This window comes from Protopterus annectens, chromosome 16.part0, assembly GCF_019279795.1.
Source record: "Protopterus annectens isolate FY-2018-M chromosome 16.part0, PAN1.0, whole genome shotgun sequence".
NCBI lineage: Eukaryota > Metazoa > Chordata > Ceratodontiformes > Protopteridae > Protopterus > Protopterus annectens.
Window position 1 is genome coordinate 747474019 of NC_056750.1, and position 26683 is coordinate 747500701.

General features: G+C 38.3%; 1 protein-coding gene across 4 annotated transcripts in view; it reads left to right on the plus strand.

The window, feature by feature from the left end:
* Positions 1-26683, plus strand: part of ASTN2 (astrotactin 2) — a 7150955-nt gene that overhangs the window by 6966351 nt on the left and 157921 nt on the right. For all 4 annotated transcript variants that reach the window (XM_044057931.1, XM_044057932.1, XM_044057933.1 and 1 more), the window contains one exon: positions 6939-7122. In XM_044057931.1, the coding sequence (XP_043913866.1) occupies positions 6939-7122 (184 nt within the window). The remainder of the gene's footprint in view (positions 1-6938; positions 7123-26683) is intronic.

Consider the following 26683-nt stretch of genomic DNA (forward strand, 5'->3'; position numbering starts at 1 on the left):
TTCCCAGTTAATGGTGGGGTAGTTGAAATTGCCCATTATTAGGGTGTTTGGTTGAACCCTAATATTTTCCAGTACATCAAGAAAAGAGGAGTGGGAATCCTGGGGCATGGTGGGGGATCTGTAGCAAGCTACAATTTGGATTGCAGTTTTGCCCAGAGTTAGTTGCACTTGGATAACCTCGGCTGCATTATGCTGAGCAACTAGCCTGGAGGTATGGATGTCCTTAATGAATATGGACACACCTCCACCTTTGGTCTTCCGGTCCAGGTTACATAGCCAAAAAGTGTGGTATGAGTTATAGCTTGGTAGGGCAGGGATGCTCTCTGGAGCCTTGAACCAGGTCTCATTCACTGCACAGATATCGAAGTTCTCCATTTTAAGGAGTGCCTCGAGTGAGTGCATTTTGAGATTTAGACTTCTACCATTGAGTAATCACCCTCAGTTTTTGCTTGCTTCTTCCTGTTACGGTACTGAATTTGTCATTTGAACCTTGCCTAAAAAAGGCACTATAGGGGCGGCAAGAACCTTAGCCAGTATCCGGAATCCCAGGGGTGACAGGTGCAGGCCATCTCTGGCAAAACATCGTGGTCTGTCGACCATGTCATCCCAGGCAGACAGATATTGAAACCATTTAGAATGGCACCAGAAGCTTAGCCAATTGTTGAAGTCAATCATTTTGTCCTTGTACTGCGGCATCATTCTGGGTGATGGGCTACGGTCATACCTGCCTGGGCTACAAGATCTGAGAGCTCTTCCATGTCTCTTTTCATGTAGTCCAGGGAGGTATGTCTCAGGTCATTCACACCAACATGGACAATGACAGAGTCATATTTGTACTTGTTGTTAAGTGACCTGAGTGCATGGGTTATGTGGCGGATCCTGGCACCCAACAGGCAGCTGACAGTAAACTTCTCCTTGTTTAGCCTGGTGAGTGGGACATCATTGTGCCTGACTATAGAGTCACCTATGACTAGTGTGTTGGGTATGCTGTTTTGCCTTATTGGCTGTGGTTGAGTGGCACACTGAGTCTGTGGGCTATGTGTTATTTGGGTTGTGTTGGGGGGTGGAGGTTGCTTGCATTTCTGCTTTGGAGGTCTCTGTTGCTTGAGCAGATTATTATTCAGAGCCTCCTCAAATGTTTTTGTGTTTCTATGTGTGGATTTTGGTGGTGTACATTTAGTGAGACTATGGGATGAGTGTGGTGTGGTGCAAGTGTTTACCTTCTCCTCTTGACTGTCAAGTTCAGTCTTGATTGGAGAAAGATTTACCTCCAGTTTGGTTAGATAAGTGCATCTCTCACAGGTTGTAGTGTTGGGTGGTAGGAGGAGAGGGTTGTCTGTGTACATGAGGCAATTTCTACATTGCCCCAAGATGCCCTGATTCTTCAGATAGACAGGAGAGAACACTGGGAGCTGACCCTTGGACATGCCTGAATAAAAAACTATTTTCCTCTAGATAAGTGAGAAAAGTGAGTACAAGAGCTGTTTTTTTCTAAGCAAGTGAGGAAAGTAAGTACCAAAACTGTTTTCCTCAAGGTAATGAGGAAAGTTGAATGCTGTAGTAATTAGTAGGTTATTTAGTGCTTACAAGTTCTGAACAAGTGCCGATTATGAATAAGCAAATTCAAGTGCTAAAACTAAGAAGCTGTATCTGGACTAAACTAGTTACAGGAAAGGGGAGAAACAAGTGCAAGCTTTTAAATCAAAAAGTTGAGAGAGAGATAGAAAAACTGCGCAAACAGCCAATAACTACAATTTCTGGGCCAGAGCCACTCCTTATGTGGTAGATAGGTTACCTAGTGCTTACCACTCCCACTGTTAAGCTAGAATGCTTCCCTCCAATACAGAAAGCTTGGGGGGGGGGAGCTCAGAAGCTTACATACAGTCCTGGATGCAGCACATCTGAATCTGGACTACACTAGTTACAGGAAAGGTATTTTTCTTTATATATATATATATATATATATATATATATATATATATATATATATATATATATATATATACAGAAAAGTAGCTAAAACAGCAGTAAAAACAATTCAAATGCCGTGCAAGCTAGCACACTTGAGTATTTAGCAATGTTAGACCAAACAGTTTAAAAAATGCAATTAAATTATAACAGTCCACAACTCTGAAGTCAGCCAGCAATGATATAAAATTAGTCAAACAACAATTACCAGTACACAACTCTGAAGTGCTAGAAAAATATACTCAGCTCTGTATATCTCCAGATAGTTTGAAGAGCACTCTGTCAGGACACAGGAAGGCTCCAGCAATGATATTCATTACTGTCGATATTAAGGACCTTTATTCAGTCATACCTCAGACAATTGGTTTGGAGTGGTTTACAGATTTCTTATATGAAAAAGACATCTCACACTTCCAGATCTTGGTCTTTTCACAACTGTGATAGAACTTGTCCTTAAAAACAACTTCATTTTGTTTAACAAAGAAATTTACTTACAACAAGAAGGGGTGGCTATGGGGTCTGCATGTGGTGGTTTATATGCAAGTAGTGTAGTTAGGCAATGGGAGAAGAAATTTCTTTTTTCTTCATGTTATTTTGAGCACATCAAGTTTTACACCAGGTTTTTGGATGATATGTTTGTTCTGTGGGATGGACCTTTTGATGCTTTTGATGATTTTATAAACTATATTGGAACCACCACAGAATTTGTAAAGTTCACCTATATCAGAGACCTTGACAAAATTACCTTTTTAGACATCTTTCTGGAAAAGGATTGTGAAAATAAGAGGTTTGTTTCAAAAATCTTTAAGAAAAGCATGTATTCAAACTCACTACTGCATTTTTTTAGCACACGCAGTCAAACAAAAGAAAGCAATTGTTAAGGGACAGTTTGTGCGTGCAGCCCATATGGTATCTGGTACTGATGAAGTTTTAGATGAATGTGACAACTTGAAAAATAGGTTTCAAAAAAGAGGCTATCCTTGTAAGTTCATTAGTGATATAATGATTGAGGTGGTTAACAAGAGAGAGCGTGGGTTTTATGCACCTTTATTTTCTTGTAATATGACTGACCGTGGTCCTTCCACCGGTAATCAAGAAACTGACAATGTTGCAAGTAAGAATGATTATAAGACTTCTTTCATCACTGTATTCACTCAAGATAGTTACATAGTAAGAAACATCTTAACAAAAAATGGTCTATTTTGAGACAGGACAAGAACATCAGACCACTAATAGGACCACAACCTATTATAGTATATAGGAAAGGCAAGAATATGAAAAACATATTTGAGAGCAGTAACTCTTACGCAAACCACAGGTCAGGATCTATGAACAAATGTGGCAGATGTAACTATTGCAGTTACATTAAAAAAGGCAATATTTTTGACATCAATAATATCGAAATAAGAAATACAACTGTAACTTGAAGAAGGTGATTTACTGTGCCATGTGTACCACATGTTCTTGCTTTTACATAGACAAGACTGATAGAAAGTTTAAAAAATTGCATATACGAACACCTATATGACATAAGGAATAAAAAATTTACAAATTCTCTTAGCAAACATGTTTTGGAGTATAATGACCATAAGTTCCAATTTTTTATTATAGACAGTTATTATATCAGTACCAACATGAGGGGTGGTGGTGGAGGAGAGGTAGTCTCTCCTTTGATAATCACATCGCCACAGTGGTCAGGAAATTCTTCTACATAGCTCACCTCATCACAAAAGGTTTCTCATCCAGAAAAAAAGAAGTTATTGTTCCCTTCTACTCATTACTCATTCGACCCATTATAGAGTACAAGGCCCCTTTTGCTATGTACCTCACAAGGCATGTACAACAACTGGAAAGGCTACAGAAATACCTCACAAAGAGGATTACTGGCCTCAAACAGATGCCCTATGCAGACCGTGTCAAAAAACTCCAGCTTTACTCCGTCGCATATCGCCTACTCAGAGGCGATCTCTGCCTAACTTACAAAGCTATGTCAAACCCAGAGCTGTTGGACATGCTCCACTTAAAAAAATCCCAATCCCTCCGAGCTACACACCCTAGGGACCTAAACCTTGTCACCACAATAAACAGAACATGCTGGAGGGATAGATTCCTGTCCCAGAGACTTCCCATACTCTGGAACAGACTACCTATCTATGTCAAACAGAGCTCCTCATTAGCATTCTTCAAGAAAAATCATGATGATTGGATGGGAAATAGGAAATTCACCCCAGGGATCACTTCTGTGGCTCTGCTCGACAGGGGCACAGGAAAATAATTTTCTTGGGTGGCGAAAGCCAGGGTACATTTTTGGCTAGGCTTATATAGGCCCTAGGGCCATTAGCCTAGTACCTACCTATGAACCTATGGTGCATGGTCGCTTTTACTTGAGAAAAGAGAATTATACTGGCAATTATGTTTGAATATTGGGAACTGGCCAAGCCTGAATGAGCATATTTCCATTAGCCCAATTTTAAAACTAAAGGCACTGGAAAGATAAAAAAAAATAATATATATATTTCTCCATTATACATTTTAACATTTTAAATAATTCACATGTTCAGTATTTATTATGTTAAGTGTATTTATTTCTCAACATTTTCTACTATATCTAGTTTTCAGTATTTAATTGCACATATTTATTGTTTTAACACATTCAACATATTTAAATATTTATTGGACATTGTCATTTTATGAAGCAGTGCTTATATATAGTGTTTTTAGGGTGGTGTGTTCCATGAACTTTTTCAGTTTGTATATTTTGTCTGCTTTTTAAATTCAGTGACTGTAAATATTGTGCTTTTAATGGCATAATTGATTAGTTTATAACTAGGTGGAACTTCCTGTTTGAACTGTATAAGAAGGAAGTAACTATGTGGGGTAAATTGTCTGATGAAGTCTAGATCTTTCTCGATGAAAGCGCTCATCCTTGGATTTGTTTTGGTCTGAAGTTAAAGTGGATTCTGCATTCTACAACTGTGTGGTGATTTGCAGCCTGCATTACTTTGAGTAGGTTTAATCCAGCTACTACTTCTGGCTTTTCTGTTTAACTATTATAATGCAACAGTAATTTAAAAGATCACAACAAACAGCAACATTGGAATTCTTAGACCCCCAGCTCTGAGATGACAGGCATGGAATTTCCCCAATGCAAGGGAAAGGCCTGAACTAGCTTATCACACACTCAGTACATAAGAATGAAACCAGAGCTTAATAAAAACAGGCCACTTAAAGAAGAAAAATGCAGTAGAACTATGTAGTGGAATCATTAATATTGGCTTAAAGACATTAGCTAAAGCAGGTATAGACTGTTAAAATGAATGTAAAATCAGAGCAAGAATTGAAAACATTTATTTGTCTTTCTCTTTGATGGAATTTACAATATATATTAAACCTTGTTTTTACCTTCCTGTGGGTAGGTAATCTGTTAGCAGCACTAAATGTATCTATAAATACAATTTTAAATGATAACCAAGAAATATTCTTTATTGTAGTTAATTAAAATAAATAATAACAATAAGTTTATAGCCTATTACATACTGGAATACAAGCTTTAAACTAAGGAGAACAAAGCAGGCAAATGAACATATTGAATAACTTCGAGAAAAATGAATACAAATAACTTATGAAACTGTTAATATTTATGCACATTTATATCTGGACTTGGTGACAAAATCTTTCCATACAGCCTAAGTTTACTAGCTTTATAACTTGAGAGCTTTGTAATAAAATGCTAATTATTTTTGTTAGCAGCACATCTATTATGGATAGGTAATCAACATGTTTCCAGTAAATGAGACACTGTGTGAACTTGGGAGTATAGTAGTGTTAATATCTTTTCATTTTTTGAGGGAGTCTCAAATTATGATCTTAATCTTTTGACTATGATCTAATCATGATCTTAAACAGTTCCTTAACAAAGATGCAGTCTGCAAACGGTTCAAGTATGGATGAATTACCTAAAAGGGCCTATAGTGCCCACTATGTATCCCACATCAAGGCAGTTATCTCACTCTTTTCACTTGAAACATTCTTGCTTCTTAAACTGCATATACTATACATATTATACATATATTCTATGTCTAATAAACTAACCCTTTCCTTAGGGTAAGGGCATCTCTATGTAAAGGTAGAAGAGCTCTGCACATACGGCAGTATTCCACTGATGAAGGCTGTTTTGCCGAAACCGATATGGAGCGGTATGGAGAATAAAATCACAATTGCCATTTTAATTGCTTGATTTAGTCTTGTTTGTCTTCTTTTTTCCTTTTTCACCTGAATGCTGGCCGTTTGTGACTGCATCTCTATGTAAATCCAGATTTGTTGATATTTTTCTTTCCTTCAGACTTTCTCTGTGTAATTACTATGCAAGGTTAATATTGTTTGTTCTGCAACAGGTATGTAATTACTACACTAAAGTAAAGTTGTTGATGCTATAATTTGTATTTTTTCTATTACTGTTATCGGCTCTGTCTGTGTGTGTGTGTGTATGTGTGTGTATATATATATATATATATATATATATATATATATATATATATATGTATTTTTGAACCTGTGTTGAACCTGAAAATGATCATGAAATTAGTGTCAAATTCAAATAAACATTGAATAAATATTGCAGGATTTTGGATTAACTCCCAAGAGGAATATAAAATATCTGAGCATTACATTGAATTCAAACGTATCACATACTGCTTTTTTTAGTGTGCAAGAAAATATTTTTTTATAAGTGTGGTCATTGTAGCTACCTGTTAAACAATATTTTTATCCCTCTGTAGTATGCATTTGAATTTGAATGATGCTATGTTGTTTTGAAGATATCAGATGACTCCTCTTTCATGTAACCACAAATATAAGTGAAATGCATTAAAATTCAAGCCGTATATGAATCTTTGAAAATATAACATGGCTTCTTACCTTTACTGATATTTGGCTTGAACATTAAAATTGTATCTCTTTACCCTTTGCAGAAATAGCAGATAGAATATATAATTTGTACAACGGCTACACAAGTGGAAAAGAGCAGCAAACAGCTTACAATTTATTAATGGACATTTCACCTCCCATGTTATATCGTGTCCAGCACCATTACAATTCACACTATGAAAAGTTTGGAGATTTTGTCTGGCGTACTGAGGATGAATTAGGGCTACGGTAAGACTGATGGTGCTTTACATTATAAAGTAAATGTATTTTCCTGAAATTATCTTGGCAGCGACTCAGTTAATGTTCTTTTTCCCATTCAGTCATCTTAAATTATTATTGTTTTATATTAACCTGCATTCCATTAGCACATCTGCAATTTATTTTTTTTTTACATTTTTTAAGTTAATGTATTGTCTGAATTTGCATTCATTGAAATAACGTCAATAGAATGTACACTTTTTTACATTTCTAAGAGCTAGTTGTGTACATCTGCAAATTCTCTACATATTAGTCTTTCTTTTCTTATTATAACTCTTAGCATTGCAGTCAGTACTCAAGTGGCAGCCTTTCAAGTATCTTGTCAAGTAAGAAGATGACCTTCATGTTTCAAGAGTTTCAATAGTTCCTTAAAGTAGCAGTACACTTCGTACCTGTGTAGTTTACTTTGCAAATGCAGCATTTAACACATTCAACATTGAATTATGCTAACGCATCCATATTTTCCACCCCCTTCAGTTTCTGTGTGCCCATTATGACAACTCCATAGAGCATGTATGATTTTTCAGTATTTGCTCCACCATAGTTTACAATCTTGCACTATTTTGCATTAAATCAGAATTACCATATTTTTCTACTCTCCACCATGAGCCAAATTTTGCTTGACACTGGCCCATCCATCTTTGATCGCTTTAGGTTTAATAATGCCATCAGCAAATCACAGAAGTGTGCAATTAATGAAGCCATGTGCATTGATATAAACATTCATGGAATCCAGTATCAAAATAACCTGTTACTGAAGCAACATGGACATGAACAAATCCACAACAAAGTAAGGTCCTCAAATTAATAATTAAAAAGAGCAAACAGATTTTCCTGGGATAACTGTTGGACTCGGCCTTGGAAAGAGCCTTTCTTCACTCATAGTATACATATTCCTGCAGTAACTTCCTGAATTTCTCCAGTCTCAGCCATACATCTGCAAGGGAGCTTTCCAGGATACTGGGATACATGGCATCAGTGCTTTCCCAGGCCAGATTACACATGACAGTACAATAGTACATCAGATCAGTCTGGACTCCGTAGCTACATGCTTTATCCTTTTAGATCCCAGTTCTAAGTGATGAACAGACCAGATAGCTTTCAGTCCAGGTTTTCCATTCTCCCTCTCTTGAACCCCCCCCAACTCCTCTGAGTTTCCACAGATGCTTCATACCTTGTATGAGGAGCTGTTACAAAAGGGGTAAAAATGCAAGCTCTGGGGATCCTGTAGACAGATAAATGTCAAAAAGATGTTGGCAGTTATCAGTAATTTCAAGGTCTTGAATCATCTCTGGTCCCCAGACAAAATCACAGTGCCATGGTACAAAAACAAGGATCATCATCGGCTAGCTCTTTCTGCTTGAAATAACCTATTTCATTTGGTTATAGATTGGCCTTACCATCCCATGGTTTATAATTAAATATTACCCCTAATGAGAATGACTGGGATCATACCGGACCCATGCATGGAATAAAGCATTTAGGAGCTGCATCTGTCCATTTGTAGTAAAGGGGAAGATCTTATCCTCTTTGCAGACCTGCTGTGATAGCCTGAGAGGTAGCAACTCAGTTCAATCTGTCTCTTCAGACTTCATACATTCTACCAGAGCAAAACTCCATTGCATCTAAGCTGAGCAGGACCATGGCAGACTCCCATGAATGAAAACGTCATCCTGGTGTCTTCCAAGAATTGATCTGACTCTGGGGAACACCTCAAGTAGATCTGTTTGCCTCAAAATCAGAAGAAACATCAAAAACTTCTGCTCCATGACTTCTTGCAAACAGACCTGGAAGATGGATGCTTTCTTATTCTCATGGGTGAGAATGTGTCTGTATGCCTTTCCTCTCATTCTCTTGATATCCAGGATTCTTCTGAAGATCTGGAAGGACTCTCTAAACATTGTAGTGCTGACCCACTTTTGGACAAGCAACAGTTCTCCATTCTTTTCAGTCTGGCCAAGGGCAATTACCACAAGCTTCCCCACAAAATGGATTTACTCACACAAGACAGGTAGAGTTCAGTACACCACTATCTAGAAACTCTTCAACTACCGGCCTCAGTCATAGGATTTTAATATCTTTTAGGCACATTTTTTTTCAGGAGATATGCAGCGGGTACTAAAGGAGGTAAGAAAACTTGCTAGTATAAAATCATATATGTGCAAGTGGAAAAGACTGTGTAATTGGCACCATTCAAAGAATGAGGATTCACTTCCGGCCAGGTTGCTTCTGGTTCTTGATTATTTGTGTTAAATACTGTCTAATGGCTCCTTTGTCAAGGTGCATTTGTCAGCCATTTCTGCTTGTCTGCCCTTGGATCCCCCTTTCTAATAGTGCTCAAATTAAACCGTTTCTGAAAGAGGTACTCCACGCAGGAAGCAGGTGGCTCCTCCTTGTTGTTTGAACTTTGTGATGAAAAGCTTAGTTTGCCACCGTTTGAACCAGCTCATTTGGCTGAATTAAGGTTCTTATCTTGGATAACTGTTTTAATTATTGCCTTGACATCTGCTAGGATTTTTATGTCTAAAGTGGTTTCAAAGTTTATTTTAAGACAGACTATTAATCTCACAGTTTTCTTTCCTAAAACTAAGAAAAATGGAGAACAGCTGCTTCACACACTAGATATTCACAGGCATCTCAGATGCTACCTAGATAAAACCAGATCTGTCCTCTAAAATGAAGGCAAGATGGAAAGGACAACCCGTGTTAAAACAAGCCATTTCCATATCATTGACTCATGCCGTTACCTTTTATTATACTCGCATTAATAATAAGACACTTCCCTGGAGGGTTACATCCCATTCCACAAGAGTCTTGGCTTCTTCTATGGCTTTTTGCAAAGAGGTGAACCCTAGAAGTATTCAAGAGGCAGCAATATGGGCATTTGTACACACATGTGCAAAGCTCTATGAACTGAGTTCCTTTTCCAGGTCCAGAAAAGGCTTTGCTAAGACTATTCTTCAGAGGCAATTGGAGTCTTAGTTTATTCCACCCCCCTTTTCCCCTATTTTTCTTCTTGAAGCTTTGATAATATACCCATATTGCTTTGACTACCTTCTCTGTGATCTTTGTCTGGACATAGTGCAGTTATGTAAGAAAACTTTCAATAATAGTACGTCTTACAGTTATTTAAGTAAATTTACCATGACAGTATGTGTCTTAATAAATCACTATTGCAATATTCTCCCCTCCCTCAAGACTCCCTTTCTTGTGTGTATGTTTTGGTGTTCCAGGAATGTGGATATGTCTACACTTTTTCTGTATATACTATAGTTACTGTTTGGTTTGTTTCTTAGCATTGTTCTTCAGGTCTCTTGCATCTCTCTTGAACAAAAAAAACAATGCTCTGAAGCTTTTCATCAACTATCCTTTTTGTGAGGCTCTGCTCAACCTCCTTACAGTTGAAGAATGTGGAATTTGCCCTTACCTTTGCAAAGGTAGCCATTTGCAGAGAGCAATACCCATATAGTTTAGTATACTGCAACAGTGATCTATTTGAACATCTACTTTTGTACTATACTTGTTTCCAGGACTGTACTTTCTTAGTGAAAGAAAGAGAACCCCCCCTTCCTTTATTTCAGTGAGCTTAAAGGTCTACTGACATACTTTAACACCTATCTAGAGCAAAATGTCACACCTCTAGCAGCCTACGCACATCTTGCATTCCAGAGTATTTTCTGAAAAATAAACTCAAAAAGCATAAGATAAACAAATGTAAATTTCTTGTGAACAATAAAAGCTCTTAAAAGTATATAAATAGCAATGTCATCAGTAAGAACTATTATTTCCAGTGTTGATAGTGCATTCATAGTCTTTTCCATAAATACTGCAATATTATAATGCACATAAACCCCAACTTTATTTTTCCAAACTTTCACAAACAAAATTTCATATCCTGAAAACTATACAACTTAAATCATTTTAAATCAAGTTGCTGGCTACTGAGACTTGTCTGCATATATCAACTGGACACAAGCTGATTTAAGTATATTTTCTGCACTTATTTAAGATTTGAGTGAGTAAATATTGTGTGTCTTGGATTCAGTAAATATTGTGTCTCTGAATTTCTGCAGTTAGCCATCTGAGCTCAGTGAAAGTTGTTAGACTGCTTGAAATTCCTTTGTGTTAATTAGCTTGGGGGTTTCTGCTAGCATTAAAATCTGTGTTGGTTACATTTGTAGTAATCATTTTAAATTGAGTTGCTGGCTACTGAGACTTGTCTGCATATATCAACTGGACACAAGCTGACTTAAGTATATTTTCTGCAGTTATTTAAGATTTGAGTGAGTAAATATTGTGTGTCTTGGATTCAGTAAATATTGTGTCTTTGAATCTCTGCAGTTAGCCATCTGAGGTCACTGAAAGTTGTTAGATTGCTTGAAATTCTTTTGTTAGTGTTAATTAGCTTGGGGGTTTCTGCTAGCATTAAAATCTGTGTTGGTTACATTTCTAGTAATCATTTTAAATAGAGTTGCTGGCTACTGAGACTTGTCTGCATATATCAACTGGACACAAGCTGATTTAAGTATATTTTCTGCACTTATTTAAGATTTGAGTGAGTAAATATTGTGTGTCTTGGAGTCAGTAAATATTGTGTCTCTGAATCTCTGCAGTTAGTTCCCCACCCACGCTGCCTATTTCTTGTTGTGGTGTTAATCTTGCTGGCTTTGGAAGTGCCCACCCCTGCTGTAAATCTCTTTTTGCACACTCCTCCTGGATCCATCTCATTCGCTCACTCAGCTGAGTACAGTGAGATCATATTTTGATTTTGGATACTCTTACCAGTCCCATCTCCTCTCTGGTGTACAGAGAGAACACTTGGGAAGGGCATTCCCCTATAGTATCTTAATCTGCTCTGTTTCCTCCATCTCAAAAAAAAAAAAAAAAATTTTGCACTTCATCTGCCTTACGGTATTTGTTTCTTCCTACTTTTTTACCTTATTTTGCTTTTGCCTCTTTTAAAAGTACTCAATTAAATTTATTCTGCTGCCTTTGTTACTGCTTGGTAGTAGCCTGATTGAATTGTAACTGTTATTCTAAGGCCCTTGGTTTAAGCACTTGGGCTTCAAACTAGTTGTTTTACATTAAGAAGGTTTGTGGTCTGCACTGTTGTGGCAGGACAGGTAGCGTACATCCTTCTAAGTTGGGAACTGCTGATTGAAGGCTCAGTGTCTGTTATTCTAAAAGTGTATTAGTTCTAGGTTAAGGACTTGGGCTTCAGGCCAGTTATTTTACATTAAGAAGGTTTGTGGTCTTCACTCTTGTGGGAGGAGAGGTTAGGTTCTGCCCTTCTGAGCTGGGAATTTCTGGTTAAAGGCTTATTGCACATGCTTACTTGAACTGTTTCTTTCTGAAATCGGTACGCCTTGTTTGCTGTAGCATAGACTAGATTCAGGCCTGCTGGATCTAGCTTTGTTTGTATGACTTGTGCACTGACCCAGGCCGTCTTTTTTTTTGGAGAAGGTTTCTCTGTAGCCTAGTGGCAGGACTGTGCAGTTAGAACTTGTCTGATTGAAGACTGCTGGAACAGGGCTCAGTTTTAAGCTTTTTAACTGGTTAATTGGGTAAAGTGTTGTTTTGATTGTATCTGCTCTATTTTCTGGAAAAAAAAAAAATATATATATATATATATATATATATATATATATATTTTTTTTTTTTTTTTTTTATATATATACTTGTTCTCGCCTTTCTGAACTAGTATAGTCCAGTTTTCATGTTATTGCTGAATCCAGGGTTGTGTTACAATTTTCTGTGTTGTCATACCTTACTTGGATAGAAGGAAGTTTCTCTGTTCACATGTGAGAGAGGGGAGCTTTGAGCAGGCTATTTGTCCCTGGAGGAGTGGTTTCAGCCTAGAAGTTAGTAGTTTATTGGCCTTTTTGGGCTAATTTTGATTGTATCTGCTCTATTTTCTGAAAAAAAAAATATACTTGTTTCCCACCTTTCTGAACTAGTATAGTCCAGTTTTCAGGTTATTGCTGAATCCAGGGCTGTGTTACAAGTTTCTGTGTTGCCATTACCTTACTTGGATAGACAGAAGTTTCTCTGTTCACCTGTGAGAGAGGGGAGCTTTGTGCAGCTTATCTGTCCCTGGAGGAGTGGTTTCATCCCAGAAGTTAGTAGTTTATTGGCCATTTTGGGCTAATTTCTATCTCTTTCACTTCCCTGCTATAAAAACCTAATTTGCACAGTTTGTACACTTGTATTCCACTCAGCAAGTGCCTTCCAGGTGTTCTGCAGAGTCTGCAGCAGCAGAGAGACAAAAGAGTGACTTTGGAGTGATTAAGTATCACTTTTCTGCTTTTCTTGCTGTCTTAACTAATTCCGCCTAAAACGCCAGGTTTTTTTTTTTTTTTTTTTTTTTAGCAAATCTGTGATTTAAAAAGTTTGTTATTGTATACAACTCTGCACAGCTCCTCATTGTGTCCTGCAGAGTGATACAGGCAACAGAGAGACCTGAGAGAGACTTTTCCAGATTTAAGTATTTTTTCTCTGTTTTTTTTTTTTTGCTCTGACTGCCTTTTCCTGCCTAAAAAGTGAATTTCTAACTGATCTGTGCTTTAAAAAGTTTAAATTGCATTTGCCTTCTGCTTTTTACAATTTTTGCACTTGTTTTATATCAATTTGTAATTTTTGTACTGTATAACTGTTGTAGGCTACACACTAAAGTGTGCTAGCCTGTTTATAGCATTTACAGTGTTTTCTGTGTGTTTTTCTGCTGTTTCCTGAAAAAAAAAATTTCTCTTTTCCTGCCTTTGCTGAACTAGATTAGTCCAGATTTCAGGTTTTGCTGAATTCCAGACTGTGGTACAGTTTCCTGTGTTGCCCATATTTTTACTTGGATAGGAAGAAGCTTCTCTGTTCACCAGTGAGAGTGGGGAGCTTTGAGCAGCCTATATGTCCCTGGAGGAGTGGTCTCAGCCCTGAAACTAGAAGCTTAATGGCCATTTTGGGTCAATACCTATCTCCTTCAGTTTCCCTGCTTTAAAACCCGCATTTGTGCGGTTTTCTGCCAGTATACAACTCCGCACAGCTCCTCGTGGTGTCCTGCAGAGTGATACAGGCAACAGAGAGACCCAAGAGAGACTTTTCCAGATGTAAGTATTTTTTTCTCTGTTTTTTTGCTCCGGCTGCCTTTTCCTGCCTAAAAAGTGAATTTCTAACTGATCTGTGCTTTAAAAAGTTTAAATTGCATTTGCCTTCTGCTTTTTACAATTTTTGCACTTGTTTTATATCAGTTTGTCGTTTTTGTATTGTATAACTGTTGTAGGCTACACACTAAAGTGTGCTGGCCTGATTATAACATTTACAGTGTTTTCTGTGTGTTTTTCTGCTGTTCCTGAAAAAAAAAATATTCTCTTTTCCCACTTTTGCTGAACTAGATTAGTCCAGATTTCAGGTTTTGTGGTATAGTTTCCTGTGTTGCCCATATCCTTACTTGGATAGGAGGAAGCTTCTCTGTTCACCAGTGAGAGTGGGGAGCTTTGAGCAGCCTATCTGTCCCTGGAGGAGTGGTCTCAGCCCTGAAACTAGTAGCTTATTGGCCACTCTGGGTCAATTCCTATCTCTTTCAGTTTCCCTGCTTTAGAACCTGCATTTGTGCGGCTTTGCACGATTTTGCGCATAACGCAGCATCGGGCAGCGCCGCTTAAACTGGTTTAAACTATTCCTGGCTCCACAAAGTCTGCTCTTCACTTTTTCCCTTATAACTGTTCTAAATCTCAAAGTAAGCACTCTATTTTCATTCTAAAGCCCTGCAGTGGCTCGTATAAGTAATCTTATAAGTAAGCACTAATAAACTAAAGCACTACACCCTCTTATACTCCCTTTAAGTGCTTGGCTCCTTTTTGATCAGTTTCGGGTTTACTCTCCAGTCCAGCTGGTGAATCTGGAAATCGTGAGGCAATGTTACAACTGCCTTATGTACACAGACCACCCTCTCCTCCTCCCAACAAGCTCAAATATATGTGAGAGATGCAACTATATAGCCAAACTGGAGGCTGAGCTCTCTCAACCCAATACTGGCGCAGTCAGTCAGGAGAAGGTAACCACACACACCACAAATCCAGTCTCACATAGACCTATCGCAACAGAAAACCAAACACATAAACACACAAAAACATACTCAGAGGCTCTAAATAAAAATCTGCCCAAGCAGCAGAGACCTCCAAAGCAGACATCCAAGCAACCGCTACCCCACAACAATACCCATGTATCACATAGTTCACAAAGTCAGTGTGTCACACAGTCACAGCCCTTAAGGCTAAACAACACACCTAATACACTTGTAATAGGTGACTCTATTGTCAGACACACTGACGTCCAACTCACCAGACTGAACAAAGAGAAGGTCACTGTAAGCTGCCTGTCGGGTGCCAAGATCTGCCACATAACACAAGCACTCAGGTCACTCCAAAGCAAGTACAAATATGACTCAGTCATTGTCCATGCTGGTGTGAATGACCTGAGACGTACCTCCCTGGACTACATGAAAAGAGACATAGAGGAGCTCTCTGATCATGTAGCCCAGGCCGGTATGACTCTGACCTTGAGTAGCATCTTACCCACACCAAGAATGATGCCACAGTATAAAGACAAAATGATAAATTTTAACAATTGGCTAAAGTATTGGTGTCATTCAAAGGGGATCCAGTGTCTGTCAGCCTGGGATGACATGCTCGACAAGCCACGTTGCTTCATTAGAGACAGCTTGCACCTGTCACCCATGGGCTTTCGAATACTGGCTAAGGCTCTTGCCACCCCCATAGTGCCTTTTTTAGGCAAGGCTCAAAAGACAAACCCACCTCCATAGACAACACAATGAAAAAGAAACTAAGGGTAATGCTGCTCAATGCCAGAAGTCTAAACCTCAAGATGCATGCACTCGAGGCTCTCCTCAGTATGGAGAATATCGATATCTGTGCAGTAACAGAAACCTGGTTCAAGGCTCCCGAGAGCACCCCAGCACTACCAGGTTATACCTCATACCATGCTTTTCGGCCCCAAAACTCGGACCGAACCACAAAAGGAGGGGGAGTATCCATATTCATTAAAGATACCCACACCTCCAGGTTAGTGGCACTGCATGAAGCATTGGAGACAATCCATGTGCAACTAACAGTGAGCAAAACTGCCTTTCAGTTTGTAGCCTGCTAGAGACCACCCTCCCAAACTCAGGAACCCCACTCGGCTTTCCTGAGAACACTGGAGAATATGAAGGTCTCTCCAAACACCATTATATTGGGTGACTTCAACTACCCAAGCTAGACTGGGAGCACTACTCAAGCCCCAACACCCTCGCCCAACGGTTCCTAGAATTTATAAACTCAAATGCTATGGAACAACTGGTCACCACTCCCACAAGTGGGGAAAACATATTGGACCTGATCATCACCCACATGAGGACTCTATGTTCCATACCAGAGGTATAGCCCTCATTGGTAAGATCTGACCATAAATTAATCTCACTGGACATCCATATCCCGTCCCTACCCTCAGCCAAGGAAACCACAGTGAAGAACTTCTCAAAAGCAAACTTCACACTTCTCAAAACTGAGGTGGAATCCTTCAAAGCCCCCGGGCCAGTGGAAAATACGGCCCAAACCGCAGAATCCTTTACAAATGCTTTCTATGGACACCTTGGTTGGGAGGGTGGTCTAATGGTTAAGGTGTTTGCCTTGCAAGCACAAGGTGCAGGGTTTGAGTCTCACAAGGGATAATTGGCTAGGCTTAAAATGGCTTGCAAGAGCAGTTAGCTTAGTACTAATCTATGAACCTATGAACCTACAGGAATGCATGGATTGTGCTATCCCAAATAAAACCCAAGACTCATTCCTCCAAAGGCAGGAGACCTGTCTGGTGGACCCCAGCCATAAATAAGCTGTACAACAGAAAGAGGAAGCTACTACATGATAGAGCAAAATCCCAAAAAGGGAAGTCATCTCTGATCAGTACTAGCAAGAAACTACGATCCCTCATAAAATCATCTAAGGCCAGCTTCGAAAGAAAAATTGCACAAGATGCTAAAGATAATCAAAAGGCCTTCTTTAGTTATGTCAGGAACCTGGGTGGCAACTCCCAGATATGCTCTGAGTTAGTTCAAAATGACAAAAAATACACTGAACCCACAGACATTGCCAACATCCTGGCAGCCAGGTTCAGTGCAAACTCCCCCCCTTCCCCCCCAAAAGAGCAAATGTCTATCCCAACAGAGTGTAGCCTCCCAGACTTCACAGATGCACAGGTGAGAGCTGCCCTCTCCAAAGCAAAAAACACAGCATCAATGGGACCGGACGGTGTCCCAGGCTGCGTCTTACACGAACTCCAAGAAGAACTGAACCCTCACATAAAGTCACTGTTCAACCTCAGTCTTACTACAGGATATGTACCCAAGGAATGGTGTACAGCAACAGTGGTCCCACTCCACAAAGGTGGTGCCACAACGGACCCCGGAAACTATTACCCTATAAGCTTGACTAGCCTGGTCTGCAAAGCTATGGAGCGTATCATCATGAAACGCATAAACAAAGACATTGGGAACCTCCTGACACTGGATCCTACCCAATTCGGCTTTGTTAAGGGCAGCCTTTGCCTCTTGAACCTGGTCGACTTCTTTGAAACAGTCACCAAGGCCATAGATGAAGGGAAGGTAGTCCACACAACCTACCTGGACCTCGCAAAAGCCTTTGACACAATACCCCACTTGGGCATCATAAATAAGCTCACCAGCTTAAATATCAAACCCTATGTTACAAGATGGGTTGCAAACTGGCTCAGGGATAGAACCCACATGGTCAGAATTGCAGGTACCATGTCAGACTCTAAACCAGTTGCAAGTGGCATCCCACAAGGCTCAGTCCTGGGACCTCTCTTGTTCGGTATATATTTCTCTGAGGTACAGGCTAACATGGGAGGACTATGGCTGACCAAGTTCGCAGATGACTGCAAACTGGGTGCCATAATCGACTCGCTGACTGACACAAGCATCCTCCAAAAGTGTCTCCCAGAGATGGATAACTGGTGCCAGAGCCATGGCCTAAAGCTAAATGCCAAAAAGTGCATAGTCATCCCCTTTGGGAAAAACAAAGTGCCCACAAATTATCACATAGGTGGTAATCCATTAAGTATAGAAGAAGTAATTAGGGATTTGGGGACCCAAGTAGATGGCAATCTCTCCTTTGACAATCACGTTGCCAAAGTGGTTAGAAAGACCTTCTATATAGCCCACCTTATCACGAAAGGGTTCACATTTAGATCAAGAGAGGTCATTGTGCCCCTCTACTCATCACTCATCAGGCCCATAATTGAATACAATGCCCCATTTGGGATGTACCTTACCCGACACCTGCAGCAACTGGAAAGACCCCAAAAGTACCTCACCAAGAGGATCAAGGGACTCAAACAGATGCCGTACGCAGTCAGGCTTAAAGAAACTCCAGCTCTACTCAGTTGCTTACCGCCTACTCAGAGGCGATCTGTGCCTGACGTATAAAGCCATGTCCAACCCAGAATTAATGGACATGCTACACCTCAGGAAATCCAAATCCCTTAGAGCTACACGCTCTAGGGACTTACACCTCAGCACAGCAATAAATAGGACATGCTGTAGGGACACATTCATATCCCAGAGGCTTCCCTCACTCTGGAACAAAATCACAATCCATGTTAGGCAGAGTCCCTCAATGACCCTCTTCAAGAGAAATCTTGACGAGTGGATGGGAGATCGTAGGTTTACCCCTGGGATCTCTTCTGTGTCCCTACTAGACAGAGGCACAGTAAACTAACCTCAAAAGGGCTATCTTCTGTGACCTACTATACAGAGGCACAGTCAACTAATCTAAAAGGGTGGCGAAAGCCAAACACACTCTGGCCAGGCTTATAAATGCCCAAGGGCAGATAGCCTACCTATGAACCTATGGTAGGTCATTTTTGTTAGATAACCAGATATAATATTTCACATGACAACAAGAAATTCCTCTAAGTTCATGTTTATTGAGATATTTACAGAAATATGAAAACATCTGTTTAATTTTATAATCACCAATACAAATAATACTGGATATCTCTAAAGACGTGTAACTTGCAGTGCAAGTATTAAAGGCAGTTTTCTTCAGGGACATCTGAGGTGTCACCTAATGTCATGCAACAGCTTGCAAGTCACTTGGTTTTTGAAGTATTAATTACATATGAAAATATTGCTTATTTTCATAATTACTAACAGACAACTAGCAGTGTTTCCAGTATAGTATGATATAAACAAGAATTTTCAGTGAATTATCCTGTCTCCCAGATTGGTGTTTCATACCATATACCTTAATAAAATGAAGGCCTCCCACTTTTGAAAATATAAACATAAATATGAATAATATGTGGCAAACAAAGATTAATTTCTTCACTATAGGACATCCTGGACTAGTGTCATTTTGTTAATAATACATTGCCCTTTTCTAATACTACCTGTTAATAGCTGGTAGGTCACTTAGTTAATGAAGTTAGTCCCCAAAAATTCTGGATGGTATAATGAGGTATGAGTGTGAACTGGAAGTATACAAAAAAGGTGTTATAGGCTTGTTTGAGTTAAGACATCGGTTTTGTTTTGTCTTTATTCCAAAGTCATGCATGTTTCAACCATTTTACTGCACCATGACTTGAATGATTCTTGCTCAGCTCATGAATGTTATTCAGATATTGAAGAGTTATACCATTATATTCAGCTATAGAGATCCCATCTCCTGTTTGTGTCAAACTTCATGGCTGACAAGTTTGTTTGTATACCTTTGAGTTGACTCTTCATTTAGAAGGTATTCTTTCTCATTGACGTAATGACTGATAGGTGGATCTTGGAGCTACCAACTTTGATGTGCAAGCAGCATTTTTTGTTTCTTTTACAAGCACATGGTATTTTTTCCCAAGGTGGTATCAGAAATGCCAGTAAGTTGGTCCATTCACCTTCCTGGAATAAGTGCTGGGTAGAGTCCCATTGATCAACATTCCTTCTTACCATGGATTTGCAGTATCTACTTGGTGTGAGTGTTGGAATTCAGAAAGATTGATCATCTGTTTATTTATTTCCCTGCATGTGGTGAAGGCCTGATAGTTGTCAAACAAATATTGTCCCAATGAACTGCCAACAATATAGTACACTCTTATAATCAATGAAATTACTGGTTGGCCTACACAGCCAAAGTTCATTCAGTTAGGGATTACTGCTCCCATTGTTGTTTTGAAGAATATATGTACTGAGGACATTTGAACTGTGATCATTTGATCATCCATGCCTGCCATTACTAATTACTAGTGTGAAAATTTCCACCCCAGAAGTCAAACTTCATTGACCACTCCAGTGCTTTAGGATTTGGTGTTCCAAGCTTTAGTTTCTCCCTTTGGAGATGGGATTTGATGTTCCAAGCTTTTGCAGCATAGGTTCATATGTAGGTACTATGCTATCTGCCCGAGGGCATTTATAAGCCTAACCAGAGTGTGTCGGCTTTTGCCGCCCCATTGATTAATTAACTGATCCTCTGTCAAGCAGAGCCAATGAAGTGATCCCAGGGGTGTATTTTCTGTTACCTACCCACTCGTCAAGGTTTCTCTTGAAGAGTGTTAGTGAGGGGCTCTGCCTGATGTAATTTGGAATTTTGTTCCAAAGCATGGGGAATCTCTGTGACAGGAATCGATCCCTCCAGCATGTTCTATTTATTGCTGTGGCAAGGTTTAGCTCACTAGAGCGCGTGGCTCACAGTGACTTGGATCTTTAGGTGAAGCATGTCCATCAATTCTGAGTTGGACATGGCTTTGTAAGTCAGGCAGAGATCACCTCTGAGTAAGCGATATGCCACTGAGTACAGCCGGAGTTTTTTCAATCGGGCTGCATAGGACATATGTTTGAGACTAGTTATCCTCTTGGTGATGTACTTTTGTGGTCTTTCCAGCTGTTAGAAGTGTCTTGTGAGGTACATCCCAAATGGGGCACTGTACTCTATGATGGGTCTAATGAGTGACGAGTAGAGGGGCACTATAACCTCTTTATTTCTAGATGTGAACCCTTTAGTAATTAGATGGGCCACATAGAAGGATTTCCTAACTACTTTGGCAATATGATTGTCAAAGGAAGAGATTACTATCTACCTGGGTCCCCAGATCTCTTATTACCTCTTCTGTATTAAGGGGGCTGCCACCTATGTGGTAATTCGTGGGTGTTTTGTTTTTCCCAAATGCGATGACTATGCATTTTTTGGCATTTAGCTATTATTATATTTATATATATATATATATATATATATATATATATATATATATATATATATTATATTTAGCTATTATTTAGCATCACTATTTTGTTTGACACAACCTCCATTGGAAGTGCCCTTATTTTTATACTGTTTGGCATCTTTTACAGCTATTGACCATTTGTCAAGGCACCTTGAAGTAAGATGCAAGATATTTTGTGGACTCAACATATTAACTAATCTTTGAGGTGGTCCTCCACACTGAGTACTTATTCTGCCGATCCCCCTTGTTTGCTTATTGGTTCCCCAACTCTCTTTGTGTTCTTTATCCTGTATGCATTGCATGTTTATAAATGTCCTTTGCAGTTAAGATAATTTTTATATCCATAATCCAGGTACTTTAAAATCTGCTTCAGACTGCACTTAAATTTGTTATGCCAGCACTGTTTTGGTAAAGGTAATGATTTTATACTTCCTGTTTCTCTTATGTAAGCAATACAGAAAAATCATGTTTTATTCATACATTATTTATCCACAACTAACTGCAATGTTCAAAAAGAGAAAAAAATAAATAAAAAACAAACAAGCATCATAATCACTGTTCTAGCTCTTTGTAGCTTCTGTGACAAAAAATTGTATCTAGAAGTGTTTTTCAGAAGTAGCCTTCATTCAGTTTTCTAAAAGAGATGGAGTTGCCTTTGTCATTTACAGGTGTTGAAGACCTTGACCTATCCTACCTGGAGGGCAAGGAACTGCTTTAGCAATTACAAAAACAAAATCTTCCACTGCCGTGCATATGGTTATAGAAGATAACAGTGCATGCAGTGACCTTCATTGTCACCATACCATTATGTTCAAGTAATTTTATTCAATTTTTTTAAAACAATAGTTAATAAGTTGTGCAGATCAAATAAGTTAAATGAACTATTTACAGAATGTACAATGGCCTCAGGTCAAATGAAAACAAAGGGGGTACAATCATTGTTACACAGACAGATATTCACATTTTTAAACAATGACTAAAACAAAATAAAAGGTTGACTTCTTGCTTTCACTCTTCTTATGTAGGTAAAGTTTTGACCATTTTAAGTTTCTCAGAGAGAGAACTTTCTCCCAAGGATTGTTCATCCATTTCCTAGGAAAGATTCTCATTTCCTTGACTTTGATTTCCAATAATGCTACCTCTTTCAATAGAGTTAGAAAATCCTCAAGTGTTGGGCTGATAGGGGAGTTCCATTTCCTTGTGATACATTTTTTTGAAACTGCCATTGTAGTCCAAAGTAGATAACGGTCCTTCCTTTTCATAACAGTGGTTTCATTTATATTCAGGAGAATTAATAACTTTGACAAAGTAAACGAATCAGTAAAAATGGCTTGCAAAAATTCACCAATATCTTCCCAGAATTTCTTTATATGAGAACATTCATACATAATATGAGATCAATCAGCATTACATTTCAAAGAACACCTCCAGCATAGTATTTCATTAGAATTTTTAAATCTAGCTATTTTGTTAGGAGTATAATAGGCTCTATGTAGAAACTTCCATACAAAGATTTCCAACTTGGTATATTTGAGGTTAAGTTAATAGAATATAATACATCAATTTTGGTCTCATTTAACAATAATGAATAATCTGTAGTGATAAAATTCCTGACTTTTTGGTTAGATTTTGTTTTATAATTAATGATGATTTTATATAACTTTGAAGTTAAAATTGTCCAGTTAAAGTCCCTACATATTACTTCATATAAGTAAAGTATAAATTTAGGTATGGATTAAATGAAGAATTATCTATTGTCCTATATAGATCCTTTGCATAAGTACTATTAAGAGCTAACCAGTCAATGTTTGATAAATTAAATGTGTTGATTAACTGATCTAAGACTATCAGATTTTCCATACATTGGTACCAACATGTGAAATAGTTTCCTTTCCAAGAGTTAAGTGTATCTATGGGAATGTTATTGAAAAAGTTTTTTGTAGTTTTAAAGGGAATTAATAACTGAAGCCATAATTTAATGTCAATATTATTATCTACAAAGCTGCAAAAGGTGTTGTAAATGTAATTTATGTAATTTAGATTAGTAGGTTTGGTAGAATTGTATTGCAAGTTAATACAAATAATATGTCAGAGTTTATTATTGTGTTCATTGAGTTGTATATTTATTGCTAATTTACTTTCTTCTTGTAAAATAGCAGTATGTATGCTAAAGAAAATTTTGGATCTATCCAATTTATTACTGTTTTGAAAATGGATACTTTGATATAAGATTCTAAATCAGGGAAGTTGATACCTCCCATTTCCCAGGGCCTAATATGGTTTAGAAAGGCTATCCTGTTTTTTTTTTTGGGGGGGTACTAAAGGAAACTTATAAAAATTTTGTTTAATTCTTTTTAAATTTTTAGTAGGAATTATAGGGATAGCTAGTGTAATGTAATTTCCCTTTGGGAAAAGGACCATCTTTATTAGCTGCAATCTATCTTCAAATGTTAAATAGAATTTATTCCATTTTCCTGTTAGTGATTTGAGGGTATTAAGGATATTGTTGCAATTTGTAGATAGAGTTAATTCTAACTTTTCACATAAAACAATCCCTAAATAATTTAAAGAGGGCCATACCATTATGGTTCTATCCACAGCAGCCACCTATTGCACTATACTGTACTGCCTTCTATACTTCCTCTTGTATTGCAGATAGGGCCAATATTATCCCTTGTAGCACACATCCACTGCCATGTTCAGTACTATACCCCTTACCACTACCCCCATTACCAATGGCTTCATATTAAATACTGCTGATTTGACAACACTGCCAACACCCAGACAATATCCACCACTATTATCGAGGCCATTACAGTGAAACTCTGACAAGTGCTACTAAGTTTTGATACCCTTACTACCAATAATCATATTAACATCTTAATATGTTGTCTTCTTCTTCTTTTCCCGGTTAGGCATTGCCACAGCGGATCACATGTCCGCTCATGATTGGCAGTGGAGTTTTAGAGTGTCGAGTTGCCAGCCCGGCGCCCAACCTTCCACAGAAGGCACACACACACACTCATACCTAGGGCCAATTTAGAGTGTCCAATCCACCTACAGCATGTCTTTGGGATGTGGGAGGAAACCGGAGCACCCGGTGGAAACCCACTTAACCACAGGGAGGACCTGCAGACTCTGCACAGAAGGCACCCCAGCCAAGGATCGAACCAGAGAATCTCTTGCTGTGAGGCGACGACGCTAACCGCTGCACCACTGTGGCTGCTTATTAACATCTTAGTATGTAATTATGCCAAAAAGGAAGTCTTTAGCTTTGGAAATGAACATCTAACTTTCTTAATGATATTTGTAAATCACAAAGTTTACCATCCCTTTCTCTGCAGACAGTTTTTGTCATCTTGATGCACGTCTGGGGTGATTTAATTTGATGCAGGGTTATATGTATTTTTGTACTCATTTTTGAATGCAGTATTTGCTGTTTTACTGATAATGAAAGATGATTAAACAACGTAAAATAAAGAATCTCATCTGCACCAACACACTCAGAAGACAGAAAAACTGCAGCACATTTAATTTAATTGCATAGAGGAGTTTGCAGGTTTGCCACTATTAAAATTCAGTGAATCCTACATATCTATGTTTGTGGGGGCACAGCAAACATTACTTGGCTGCTATGGCCTCAGAAGTGATTGATGTAAGATGTATGATATGTTAAATTGTTCTCTAACATCCGTGTTTTTTATGATTCTTTCCATAACTACTGTTTTTGCGAATCTGTTCACTTTTCAGCATTCCCAGGATCTTTTATTTTAGTTCAAAATGACATTTGTAAGATAAATAGTATGTTCAATTTTGTAGTGGATTGCAGAATTGATTTACTGTCGGAGCATTTATGTTGCATTGCTTCTAAAGAAATGAAGGTTAGTACATGCTTAAGACTTGATAAGCATAGTGCTTTCACTATCCTAGTTCAGTATTGACTTTTTTCTGAATAAGTCATAACTATTCAATAAAGTAGCATTGTAATACACTGAATTACCACAATAAATTTGACAGTGCAGAACATCAAGAAACAATTAAGATTAAAGTAAGCATTTTTACAAGTGGGCATGCAACCCTGCAAGTTCCATGTTGCGAGATGTGCCCACTCACACCCCTTCAACTCTATATATGCTTATTCTGAATCCAGTTAAATTTAGAGGGTACATAAAAAACTGTTATCCCCAGAAATGTCATGGTCATGAAATCAGTGCAGCCTCATTTGTGTGTTACTAAATATGATTCAACTGGTCCAAATAGGTAAATCTTGAATTTACACAACTCCGCAAAATCCTGTGCCCTTCTCTCTAGTACTGGTAAGAATGATATATGTTACATCTTCAGATGCGCTTATGTACTAGATTTTAAGGCTTCTTGCATTTGTTTTTTTCCTTTTTTAGTAATGGGACATTACCGCCACAAGATGATCGGCCTCCTATAGACCAATATCAGTGCTGAACCATGATTATAAATGCTTTATGATAACACATGATGAAAGATTAGGGAAAATCCTGCCAAGAATTATACAGGGGGACCAGACAGGATTTGTATGGGGAAGATGGACAACAGATAGTTTAATAAGAACCCTGCTGGGAAACAGGAAGAAATAACAATAATACCACCAGATGCAGAAAAGGTATTTGATAGGTTGGAATGGAGTTACCTAGTGGAAACAGGTCTCAGCAGAAAGAAAAACAATGCATAGCTTTTACATCTGTGTTGGCTTTCATGTAAACTTTTTGATAACTTGCTGGTGAAACAGCTACATGTAGCACAAAACATGTGTTTTATGTTACTGTTCATTGTCATTCCAGAATAATTTAGATATGCACATAGGCGTTGATTAATGCAAGCTTGAAAGGGACTGTCATGCTTATTATGGCCTATCAGGCACAGAGCTGTAATCAGTATCAAATGTATTAATGATGCTATGAAAGCTGTTTAGTGTATATTTGGACAAATCACATTTTACTAATAGATGAGAACAGTGATGTTGTATTGCCTTAAGTCAGATTTGTTGGCCTTATGTATGCCTTACTTTTCTTTCATGTAATTATGTAGTCTTTGTTTGCACTTATTGCTTGACCAGACTGACATGTCCTAAGTGTTTTAACCTGTTGGAGTAACATACTTTTTTGAGTTTTCGTCCTATCTGTCTCTAACAAGACAACCATTTTTCCTGAACAGTCCTCCTATTGACTGATAAAAGTGCTCATTAGATTGAAGTATCTGTCTGAAGCTACAATAACTGAAAATG